We start from the raw sequence: 13,088 nt of genomic DNA, 5'->3' as shown, positions 1-13,088 counted from the left end.
GGCTTTATTTAGCTTTGAAGAATACTTTTCAGAAGGATTTCTTTTAATGTGTGGTATTGAGAGTAGGTAGTGGATACAGTGATACTTGTCTTGGGGGAATGAGCTTTAAGTCAAGTTTGAAACACTGTTCAGGCTAGTAAGTTAGTGAGTGCAGCAGATAGATATTCGAGTCATTCATGACTTAGTAATTACCGAATATTTGCGTATTCAGAAATAGGACCTGCTGTTCACCTGGTAGATACCACCCTATGTGTCTCAGTACTGCCCTTGTCACTCTTGAAATATTTTTTTGAGTGCTCGCTTTGGCAGGACATATACTAAAATTGGAATGATACAGAGAAGATTAGCATGGCCCCTGCACAGGGATGACACACAAATTCATGAAATATTCTTTTGAATGATATATTATGGGAGTTTGATATTCAAGTTAAATATTTCTATATCTTGGGTTTTGACTGAACTATTGATCATATATAGTTTAATTACTATATACTATTATGTATAGTTATACATAGTACATATGTATATAATACCAATTTAGAGTTTTAATAGTGTCCTGTAATGTGCTGATCGTTGTAATCACATTTAAAAACCATTTTGTGCCCAAAACAAACAAAACAAAACCTTGAAATTACCTTTCCTTGATTTCTTCACTTTTTGTTCCATGTTTTTTGTTTCCCCAGAAAATATTCCTGAGAAAGATCTTCATGGAAGACTTTATATCAACCGTGTTTTTCATATCAGTGCTGAGAGAATGTTTGAATTGCTCTTCACCAGTTCACGCTTTATGCAGATATTTGCCAGTTCTAGAAATATAATAGGTTGGTCTTGTGTTCTTATCTAATGATAAATTTGGGAGAATTTTATTATCCTTAGAGGGTTGAGCCTATATACATTGATTTATGTTGTCAAGGGGAAAATTTAGACAGGCTTCCATTTTATTTTGGTGATGTATAAACTAGTGTTTAGGTGTTTTGGCTAAAATCACATGTAAATAGTATAATTGTCCAATTAGTCAGGTCCTACCTACAATTAAGTTCAGGCCCTTTGAGAACTAAAACTCCATTTATTTATTAATGTAGCAATTTAGTTGGGTTGAACCACCTTTAAAAGGGTTCTACTGTGGAAAAATTGGATTCTAGTAGAGTATAAATTGGTGCAATCACTTTGCTAAATGGTTTGGCAGTATCTACTAAAGCTGACTCAACAATTCTACTGTTAGGTATATATAACCTTCAGAAATGGGTACATGTGTATCTGAATGACATGTACTGCAGTGTTCATAGCAGCATTATTTATAATGGCCCCCAAACTCAAAACAGCCCAAATATCCACCAATAATAGAATGGATAAACAGATTATGTATGTTCACACAAAAGAATACTGTGTAGCAAAGAAAAAAAAACAAACCTGCTACTTATAATAATATGAGTAAATCTTACTGATATTCTGTAGTATTAAGCAAAAGAAGCCAGACACAAAACAGTACATACTGTGATTTCTTTATATAAAGTTTAAAAACAGGTAAAACTGGGGCTTCCCTTGTGGGGCAGTCGTTGAGAATCTGCCTGCTAATGCAGGGGACACGGGTTCGAGCCCTGGTCTGGGAGGATCCCACATGCCGCGGAGCAACTAGGCTCGTGAGGCACAACTACTGAGCCTGCGCATTTGGAGCCTGTGCTCCGCAACAAGAGAGGCCGCGATAGTGAGAGGCCCGCGCACGGCGATGAAGAGTGGCGCCCGCTTGCCACAACTAGAGAAAGCCCTCTCACAGAAACGAAGACCCAACACAGCCAAAAATAAATAAATGAATTAATAAACTCCTACCCCCAACATCTTCTAAAAAAAAAAAAACAGGTAAAACTTATTTATGGACATAAAATCATCATACTAGTTAACTGCTGTTGGTAATTGGGTGGGTAAAGACTGGGAGGGGGCTTCTGGGATGCTGGTAAAGTTCTCTGTCTTGATTTGGGTAGTGATACACGTGTGTGTTTTCTCTGTGAAAATTCATGGAAATTTGAGATTGCAGTGTCTATGGTCTACCTTAATGAAAACACCAAAAAAGAAAAAAAATTCCAGTTAGGAACTTAGTTATAAAAAAGATTTTATTGATTATGTATTAAAAGTTCTATTTTGGTAAACATCTCAAATAAGCTTATAGTCAATTTGAAATTGAATTTATCCTAAATATTTCAAGATATTTTAGAAACTTGGGAGCATGTGGTTTAGCTTGCTATATAAAATTAGAAATCAGCAGTAGCAGAGATCTATATAAGCTGAGTCATTTGACATAGTCAAAGAGAAAGTTATTCTACAATCAATTTAAATATAATTTATAATTTAGCCATTTTATTAGAGATTAGATGTTATTCCTTTATTTGAAACTTTTATGTAAACGTAATTACATATTCATAGATTATATCATTGATACGGATTCAGTTGTAAAGAGTAATTTTTCCTTATTATTTATAGTAGAGTAGCAAAGCAGTTTCTACTTGATAGCTATTGAGTCTTGTGATTATATTAAGAATGTCATGTGTTTTTTGGTTTTTTTTTGTGGTACGTGGGCCTCTCACTGCTGTGGCCTCTCCCGTTGCGGAGCACAGGCTCCGGACGCGCAGGCTCAGCGGCCATGGCTCACGGGTCGAGCCGCTCTGCGGCATGTGGGATTCTTCCAGACCAGGGCTTGAACCCGTGTCCCCTGCATCAGCAGGCGGACTCTCAACCACTGTGCCACCAGGCAAGCACGAATGTCATGTTTTTAAAAATCATTACTTTTTTCAGTTCTTCCAGTTTTTTTTTTTAACTAATTTATTTTATTTATTTTTGGCTACATTGGATCTTCGTTGCTGTGCATGGGCTTTCTCTAGTTGCGGAGAGCGGGGGCTACTCTTTGTTGCATTGCGCGGGCTTCTCATTGCGGTGGCTTCTCTTATTGCGGAGCACGGGCTCTAGAGCGCAGGCTCAGTAGTTGTGGCGCACGGGCTTTGTTGCTCCGTGGCATGTGGGATCTTCCCGGACCAGTGCTCGAACCTGTGTCCCCTGCATTGGCAGGTGGATTCTTAACCACTGAGCCACCAGGGAAGCCGCAGTTCTTGCAGTTTTAAAAATGTATAATACCTGAGGGATATAAATCTTTCTTTTCACTCAGTAGCTTATATTTAACTTATTATATCTGTTCTGAATCATTTTGTATCTTCTTGCCATTCATGTCTACCTGGAGAACTTGCTATTTCAGAAGAGTAGGATACATTATTTCTCTTAATTTTCTAAGATGATGCCTATTGATATTGTGCCAGCATTTTTATGGCTGAAAAGGCCCACAAGAAACTAGCATGTTATTCCACGCTGATACTAAATGAAGTTTGTTTTTTGAATCATAGCTGCATTTGGTGTCTGATATATCTAGCTTCAGTATGGATGACTGTGTTTGCTATCTGATGCTATAAATGGCTTTGGGCAGCAAAGGCTTATGGCTAATCACAAGTATAAATAGTTACAGGCATGTTACCTTTAGACCTAGAATTAGTCAGAAGGTTTGCCCCAGAAGAGATAATCTGCTTATGATTGCACGCTATTATGTTATCTTCTGAACTTGTTACCTAGTAATCAAAGTTGTGTTTCTTGAGAATGGGTCTCAAAGGCTCCTTTCTAAAAATATCAAGAATTTAATGGGAAAGTTTAGTATGGTCAGTTATTTGTGGATTTAACCTAATTTCAGCACTAAAATGGCTACTGCTGGATCTATTTTTTAATAATTATTTAAAATTATTAAAAATGATGGTAATTCTTAATAATTTTCAATAAAAATTATCTAAATTGGATTCTTTTAAATCTTTGTTTACTATTGTATGACACTACTTTTGTAATTCAAAGCTCAGTTTTAAGTCTTTTTATTCAACTTTTTAATTTTGAAAAATGTAAGCCTTCAGAAAAGTTGCATGAATAGTATAATAAAACCTATACCCATTACCTAGATTCACCAGTCTTTTTTCTTGTGGTAAAATGTACATAACATAAAATTTACCATTTTAGCCATTTTTAAGTACAATTCCGTGGCATTAAGTACATTCACATTTTGTTGTGCAAGCCATCAGTATCATCCATCTCTAGAACTTCTTCATCTTCCCAAACTGAAACTCTGTACCTATTAAACAATAACTCTCCATTTCCCCCTCTCCCAAACTCCTGATGACCACCATTCTACTTTCTGTCTCTGTGAAGTAGATGATGTTCTGGCACATGATGTTCAATAGGCTTCTTGGTAACATTGGTGAAAATACACGTGGAAGAGACACTTTTATCTTTGTTGATAGTTGCTTTGTTGAATGGTGTGCAGTTTTAATGGCAGAATTCAATGATATCTTTAAATTCTGTTGCTGATTAACAATGGACTATTGGTATAATTTTTCTGAAACAGGCTGACATATGACCAAAATGATCTTTTGAAAAGTATTTTATAATTAATTTTATACCTCTTTCTTGGACAACTAAATAAATCATTTTTACAGCAAATTCTCTATTGTAGATCCCATGGTTTGTAATGTTGCCTTTTTAATTTGCTTGCACAATTTTTCTAGATATGCAAAAGGCAGCTTCAGGATCCCTCATTAAATCTCTAGGCCTAACTAAATGAAAGAAGTTGAGCAAAATTGGATATATCATAAAGCCTTGCTTCAGTCCTTTGATGATGGGTAGTGGGTTAGATAAATGCTCCTATGTTTTAGGACATTGATGAATAGCAGCCAGGTATACTAATTGCCTAAATCCATTGTGCCAACATTAGCCAGCTTAGTCAGATCTTTGAATAGAGTTCATGATGCTGTTACCTATATTTTCCTAGTGTTTGGCTTGTTAAAGGACCTTTGTTAATGTATGGTGCTATGTTCTAAAGATATATTTCCGTTCAAAGTGTATTTTTACTCACTGTGTTGTTGCTAAGTAAATAAAAGAGAATTTTGACCAAGATCTTGCCATAAATGCAGAGAGATTATTCTATAGCTTTCTTCATATAGAAAAGGTTACATAGTTTATTTATATTCCATTGCTCCCTCCTTGATTAAAGATCTCGGCAGATAAGCCATTAACACTACATGATTTCTCATCGACGTGATTTCCCCACAAGTTGGGATCAGATCATATTGCTGCATAATTCAAGGTCTTGTCCTCAGTGATGGAAATGTTGAAGTGTTCTATCTCTGTTTAATAAGGCCAGCACCGTTACTTCTCTTTGTAGGTACTGGGGACTTTAAAAAGAAGCCTACTGGGGCTACCCTGTTGGCGCAGTGGTTGAGAGTCCGCCTGCGGATGCAGGGGACACGGGTTAGTGCCCCGGTCTGGGAAGATCCCACATGCCGCGGAGCGGCTGGGCCCGTGAGCCATGGCCGCTGAGCCTGCGCGTCCGGAGCCTGTGCTTCGCAGCGGGAGAGGCCACAGCAGTGAGAGGCCCGCGTACCAGAAAAAAAAAAAAAAACAAAAAAAACAAAAAAAAAAAGAAGCCTACTGATGAAATGACTTTTAATTTTATCTTCTAGAGAAAAGAAAAAAGTTTTTTAATAGACTAGAAGTAAATGGATCAGAGATGGGGCGTATGTCACATACAAGAAGGGTGCCTAACATGTGATTTTACTCTTGTTTAATGTTAAACTAATCACACAGTTATAAGGAAGTTAGGATTGGTCAAAAATAAAAATTGAAATAATTAAGAAACTTCCTCTTTGATTCCATTCCAAGCCATACCCCTCAAATTTCTAGAACTAACTCTTTTTATATTTGCTGTGATTAGATGTAGTATCTACCCCTTGGAATGTAGAACCTGGAGGTGACCAACTGAGAACCATGACCTACACTATAGTCCTTAATAATCCACTAACTGGAAAGTGCACCACGGCCACTGAAAAGCAGGTATGTCTATGCTGCCAGTATTCCAAAAGAACTGTGCATGTGGGAGGAGGGAAGATGCCTGTCATAGGTCCTAGTCACCAATTTACAGGACAGTTTCAACAAATAAACGGCAAGGAAAAAAATAGAGGAGAAACTGTGTACAGGTGAAAAGAGATTTAAGAGGTATATCAACCAAATTAACTCAATCCTAATTCAGACAAACCAACTGTAAAAAGGTATTTCTGAGATTTAAGGAATTGTTCATTTTTATGTGCAATAATGGTATTGTAGCTATATTTTAAAGAACAGAATATTTATCTTTTAAAGGGATATACTGAGGAATTTATAAAGAGATATACTGATGTATTTTTGGATGAAATTATGTTGGTATCTAGGGTGTCTTTTAAAAGTAATCTAGTCAGGCAGAGGATGGGAGTAGAGGGAGGGACTATGGGGAGAGGTACAGATGAAACAGGACTGGGCAGGAGTTAATATTGTTGAAGCTGGTTGATGAGCTTATGAGGGTTTATTGTATAATGTTCATTTCTACTCTTGTATATGTTTGAACTTTTCCAGAATACATGGTTTTTAAAATCTGATTTACTGGATCATGTCAAGGGTTAGGGCCAAATAACTAGATGACTGCTGTGACATATGAGGAAGAGATTGTAAGATATTTAATGCTCTGTCTACTGTGTGACTAGCGTGGCACCGTCATACAGTGGGGTTTATGTTTGGCCAGTTTTTGTTGACATATAGTATAACTGTTCTGCAAAGTTAGAAAATATTTATCAACATCTGAATTAGTTGTGCTATCATAGTTTTTGTCCGTCAGTGTTCAAAAGGACTTAAATTTTTTTCTTCCAGAGATTTTCAAACATTTAAGAGAAGTTGTGTATTTTGAATTGGAGAGTCTTTGATAACCTTAGAGGATGGACAGAATCGGTAACGTGAAAATGAGAAAGATTTGGCCAGCAACCACTTCTGATCCTGTTTAGGGAAAGCAGTGTTTTGTTTGGTTGTCTCCTTCCTTCACGTTTTTGGTGAAGGGTGGTTTTGTTAAACTTTGATGAATTTTAGAGTGGGGTCCTAGCTTTGTTCAATTGAGTTTTGAGTTGTTTCCCTACCAGGAACATTTGCAATTCTTTGTAAATTACTAACACACACGAGAGATTATGTAGTTCCTTTCTCCTCCTCATGCCTAAAAGAAAGGAAAAAAACAATTATACAGTGAAATGACAGAGAGGTAGCAAATACTATTTCTGCAGGTCCCGTCTCAATTCACAGATCTCACAGCCAACATGGTGCCCTTCTGGCTGTGTATATAGGCTTCTCATGTTTTTTGTAATTGGTGAGAAGGAATTCTAGTGTATAGGCTCTAAATTGGCGAGGAATTTGATGTATTAAACATGTACATGCAAAAAAATTTAATCTTATTTTGGCAGAGACTGTATAAAGAAAGTCGGGAAGCACAATTTTACTTGGTAGATTCAGAAGTGCTGACACATGATGTCCCCTACCATGATTACTTCTATACTCTGAACAGATACTATATCATCCGATCTTCAAAGCAGAAATGCCGGTTGAGGTGAGCTGCTGTAAATGAGTGTTCTAGTCAGGACAGGCTACACTGTGTGCTGGTAACGTATCAACGGCAATCCTCAGAGGGGCGGGGATCCTTACTCAAGGACCCAGGCTAATGAAGGCTTCGACCTCCCGGGGCTGCACAATCCAGAATATGTGTCATTTCATTTGCCACTGGAAGAGAGAGCTGTAGAGCTGTGCTCGCAGTCCAGTGGCCAGAACTGGTCACAGGACCCCGTTTAATGGCAAGGGGACTGGGAGACTTGAGGAGCACGTGGTGGGCGGGATACAGCTCTGTTGCGATGGGAGACCAGAAATGTTGGCGTGTTGAAGATGGTGGTGGGCCATCACACAATTGGCCCAGTCTCAGCTAATGTAGTGACTTGCAGCTAATGTATGACCACTAGAGATTTTTTATACGAGGCATTTAGGAAACTTAAAATTTATTTTGCACCTTTATTGCTATTTAAGTAAAGAAAATTCAGGGTTAGAGAAAGGAAAGAAATAAAATGCCAAGTTGATGAAATTTTAGCAGCGCCCAGTAATTTTTTAAAGAATTCATTATCAGTGAACAATTTTTTTTTAATAGTATTAATGACTGAATCCTTTTGGCTTTCCGCTGAATTCATTCCTACATCTAATTGTAATGTTAATAATATAATTAAATTTTGTAAATTAAATATTCTTCTTTCTTCCTCATCTATTAGAGTTTCAACAGATTTGAAATACAAAAAACAACCATGGGCCATTGTCAAATCTTTAATTGAGAAGAATTCCTGGAGTTCCTTGGCGGACTATTTCAAACAGCTTGGTTTGTAAATTTCTTGATTTATCTATTTTTGTAAAAATGGCATTTATTAACAGAATGGATGGATTCCTCATTTGGATTTGTAGCAGGAACTGGTAGATGATGTTGGAATGACTCCTACTGAAGTGGTTCCAGCTACTCCACTTAGAATTTCAAAACTTCTAATTTTCATTGGTCTACCAAACACTTACATAATGCTTATGATATGCCAGATGTTGTTCTATGTGCTTTATAAATGTCAACCTGTTTTTTACAACCCTGTAAGATATAAGTACTGTTACATTACAACCCTATGAGATATAAGTACTGTTATTTTTTTTTCCATTGAAACACACAGAGAGAGAGGTTAAGTGACTTGTCCAAGATCACACAGTTAGGAACTGTCACACTCCCTCCTTCTGTAAGGAGCCAAGGAAGCTGACTGCAGTGAGAGACTGGATAATCCAGTCATAAGTATGCACTTATGCCCACGAAGGTCTGGAGCGTCCTCAGGCCCACATCTCCCTTACCAATGCAGCTTTCCTGGGTTTACGCAGGCCCACCTAGCAATGGTACCACGTACATGTGTGGATTTGGTGGAGGTGGGTACTAGACTGGGGAGGTGATGTAGTTGTTCTGTTTGGATATTCCTTAAAATATACATGAGGAAAAAACATATATATACATATGTGAGCATAATTAATTTTAGTTAAAGAAAAGGTGGTGGCCAATCAACTCAGGGTAATTTAAGGCTTCATCATCCAGCTTGTTGATTATTTATTTTCCTTGTTTCCTTGTCTTTGGTTATTTCATTATTAAGCTCCAGATCACTAGAAAAATGAAACTCAAAAATGAGTTTGGCCCCTAGATAATGAACTTCTAATGAAAAATCTGGTGAAGGGAAAGGTTAAAACAAATGTGAAAAATGAGGTTTTTATTGATAGGTTGCTTGCAGATTTTCTTTACTAGTGCTTCCTTTTTTGCAAACCCTCATTGTAAATTAGAACTATTATATGCTTCTCCTTCCTTTGAGATTGACAATCAAGTACTATAATCTATCTTGGGAATCTTCCTAATGATCCAATGTAAGTGGGTTGTTTCCATAACTGAAATCTCTACATTAATATTTAATATAGCACATGGCAAATTTGCTCTCATGATCCTGTCATTAATTAATACAGTTCATTCTTCCTAGAATAATGCAGCCTCATTATGGGATCATCGTACACTCCAAAACTTTTCATTAAGAGTAAAGTTTGAATCTAGGCCATAAGAATCTGAGTAATAGTTAAAGAAAGTTACCAAGGTCTAAAAAAAAGCAAACTGAGAACAAAACAACGACCAACGGCCCAGTATCTTATAGTTGAGAAGGTTTCTCCACTATCTAAAGATTTTTTTCTTCCTAGAATCAGATTTGTTAATGGAAGAATCTATGGTAAATCAGTCCATTGAAGACCCTGGAAAACTTAGTGGCCTACGAAGGAGAAGGCGAACCGTCAACAGAACAGCAGAAACAGCTCCTAAACTTTCTTCTCAGCGTTCTTCTGGAGACCTGGGCTTAGATACCAAAGGGGATATTACAGGTAGCTGTTACCTGGTAAACAGACATGAAAGTCTTTTTTCCTTATAAGTTTACTTTATATGAAGCCAAATATGCCTCTTGTTTATAAGACACGTCAGTTAGGAGGTCTCCCTTTCTCCTCTCCTTTTCCAATAATGTTTGTCAAACTCTGAATTCCTTAAAGAAAACCATTATATAAGTATAAAGGAGCAGTTACAAAATGGCAGGCATGTGGCCAGTAGAAGTATTTTACTGGGCCCACATGGTATTTTAAACCTTGGACATTTTTATATAGAGTCTCAGACCTGGCAGCCCTGGACCCACATCCCTTCGTAGCAGCAGGTGGTTGGAGCTTAGCAGTAGCTGCCCCATTTGACTGAGCGTGCACTCTCCCCAGGTCACCAGTCCCCACGACTCTTATCCTATTGCTGGACGCTTCACTCATTAACTTCCTGCCTAGCGTTTGTACACATTTGATTTCTACCCTTGAATCTACTACCATGTTTGTATGCTTTTAATCCTTATGTACTGTCAGGGCCAGCCCAGCAAAATTGCAGAGATAGAAGTTGACTTTTATTATCTCCACTCTCAATTTTGAAGACATCTTGCCCCTACTAACTGTCGTTCCCTCCCTCTCAGTGCTATAAAGCTGTCATACCTTCTCATCCTTCTACATTATCAAATCCTTTTCTAAGGTTTACATCTTAGTGTGAATATGTTTTTCTACCATTTCAACTTAATAGCTGTTTAATTTTGGGATTTGGCAACAAAATTTGGGAAACAGAGAACAGGTGAGGATGATTTAAAAAGTTTTTTTTTTAAGGAGGGAAGCATTATACGTAAAACTAGTTCAAATATTATTTGCAGAGATGGAACTTAGCTAGAGATCATACATGATAAATTGAATTGCTTGTTTAATTTTAGAACAAATTAATCTGTAATATAGGCCAAATTTGCAGAACTGATATAGGGTTTCTTTTTGTAGATTTGTTTACTAATACTCAGGATATCAGAAGTCAAAAGAGGGGTGCAGGGAATTCACTGTAAATCACTTTGTCTTTACAAATAATTTAAAAAACTTCTTTTCCAGTACTTTTCAAATGAAATTAAACAATCCTGATTCTAATACGGCCTTTTTTTGTAATTTTCAGGAAAGGAAAAGGAAATTAAAAGCTATAACACCGTCCTTATTGTTGTGATGAGTATTTTGTAAGTATTTCTGTTGAATGCTTAGTTTGCTTGTGCCCTCACTTATCTTTTAATGGTTTCCAAAAGAATTTGAACGTACTTGTATATTATTATATAGAAATTACCACAATTTGACCAATTTTGGCCTACAAAAACACTAATTTTATATGCTTCAGTCTGATAGTTTTTGAATGATTTTCAGAAGAACTGTTAAATTCGAGGGAATACCAAATACACGTTCAGTAAATGTTTTTGTTTTTAAACTAATCTGATTTGTTTCTACCACCATAGATTTTTAGGGAAGTACCATAAATTTAAAGGGAATATTTTTATATGCAGGCTGATGAAATCCCAACAATGCTGTTTTACTCTATTTGCTTATTACAGTGGTCCTTACCCTTTACTGTGCATAAGAATCACTTGCTGAAATACAGATTTCCCAGCCCCAGTCCTACAGATCGAGTCAGTGGGTCTTGAGTAGGGATCAGGAATCAGTAGTATTCTAAAACACACGTGAGGGGCGGAGAGAAGATGGCGGAAGAGTAAGACGCGGAGATCACCTTCCTCCCCACAAATACATCAGAAATACCTACACGTGGAACTGCTCCTATAGAACACCCACTGAACTCTGGCAGAAGACCTCAGACCTCCCAAAAGGCAAGAAACTCCCCACGTACCTGGGTAGGGCAAAAGAAAAAAGAATAAACAGAGACAAAAGAATAGGGACGGGACCTGCACCAGTGGGAGGGAGCTGTGAAGGAGGAAAGGCTTCCACACACTAGAAGCCACTTCGCAGGCGGAGACTGCGGGTGGTGGACGTGGGGAGCTTCGAAGCCGCGGAGGAGAGTGCAGTAACAGGGTGCGGAGGGCATAGCGGAGAGATTCCCGCACAGAGGATCCGTGCCGACCAGCACTCACCGGCCCGAGAGGCTTGTCTGCTCACCCGCCGGGACAGGCGGGGGCTGGGAGCTGAGGCTCGGGCTTCAGTCGGTCGTAAGCCGGGAGAGGACTGGGGTTGGCGGCGTGAACACAGCCTGAAGGGGTTAGTGCACCACGGCTAGCCGGGAGGGAGTCCGGGAGAAGTCTGGAGCTGCCGAAGAGGCAAGAGACCTTTTCTTCCCTCTTTGCTTCCTGGGGCGCGAGGAGATGGGATTAAGCACGCCGCTTAAAGGAGCTCCAGAGACGGGCATAGAGCTGCCGAAGAGACAAGAGACTTTTTCTTGCCTCTTTGTTTCCTGGTGCAAGAGGAGAGGGGATTAAACGTGCCGCGTAAAGGAGCTCCAGAAAAGGGCGCGAGCCGCGGCTGTCAGCGCGGACACCAGAGATGGGCTTGGGACACTAGGGCGGCTGCTGCCGCCTCCAAGAAGCCTGTGTGCGAGCACAGGTCACTCTCCACACCTCCCTTCCCGGGAGCCTGTGCAGCCCGCCACTGCCAGGGTTCCGGGATCCAGGGACAGCTTCCCCAAGAGAATGCGCGGCGCACCTCGGGCTGGTGCAGTGTCACGCCGGCCTCTGCCGCCATGGGCGGGCTCGCCCCGCACCTGTGCCCCTCCCCCCCCCCAGGCCGGGTGGGCCCCTGCTGCCGCCTCCAAGAAGCCTGTGTGCGAGCACAGGTCACTCTCCACACCTCCCTTCCCGGGAGCCTGTGCAGCCCGCCACTGCCAGGGTCCCGGGATCCAGGGACAGCTTCCCCAAGAGAACGCGCGGCGCACCTCGGGCTGGTGCAGTGCCACGCCGGCCTCTGCCGCCATGGGCGGGCTCGCCCCGCACCTGTGCCCCTCCCTCCCCCCAGCCTGAGTGAGCCGGAGCCCCCGCATCAGCTGCTCCTTTAACCCCGTCCTGTCTGAGTGAAGAGCAGACGCCCCCGGACGACCTACGTGCAGAGGCAGGGCCAAGTCCAAAGCTGCACACCTGGAGCTGTGCGAACAAAGAGGAGAGGGGGAGGTCTCTCCCAGCAGCCTCAGAAGCAGCGGATTAAAGCTCCACAATCAACTTGAAGTGCCCTGCATCTGTGGAATACCTGAATAGACAGCGAATCATCCCAAGTTGAGGAGGTGGACTTTGGGAGCAAGATATATTATT

At 40.0% G+C, this 13,088-nt stretch overlaps 1 protein-coding gene and 1 non-coding gene across 2 annotated transcripts in view; both read left to right on the top strand.

Moving 5' to 3' along the window:
* Nucleotides 1-13,088, top strand: part of GRAMD1C (GRAM domain containing 1C) — a 105,911-nt gene that overhangs the window by 77,683 nt on the left and 15,140 nt on the right. Inside the window, exons 9-14 of the mRNA XM_028493448.2 lie at nt 684-821; nt 5,789-5,907; nt 7,332-7,474; nt 8,178-8,281; nt 9,664-9,840; nt 10,970-11,027. Of these exons, the coding sequence (XP_028349249.1) occupies nt 684-821; nt 5,789-5,907; nt 7,332-7,474; nt 8,178-8,281; nt 9,664-9,840; nt 10,970-11,027 (739 nt within the window). The remainder of the gene's footprint in view (nt 1-683; nt 822-5,788; nt 5,908-7,331; nt 7,475-8,177; nt 8,282-9,663; nt 9,841-10,969; nt 11,028-13,088) is intronic.
* On the top strand, nt 294-395 carry LOC112064019 (U6 spliceosomal RNA). Its single transcript, XR_002891314.1, has one exon. It is a non-coding gene; the product is annotated as a U6 spliceosomal RNA (small nuclear RNA).

Source organism: Physeter macrocephalus, chromosome 1 (assembly GCF_002837175.3).
Source record: "Physeter macrocephalus isolate SW-GA chromosome 1, ASM283717v5, whole genome shotgun sequence".
Lineage (NCBI taxonomy): Eukaryota > Metazoa > Chordata > Mammalia > Artiodactyla > Physeteridae > Physeter > Physeter macrocephalus.
This window is presented reverse-complemented; position numbering and strand designations above follow the sequence as displayed.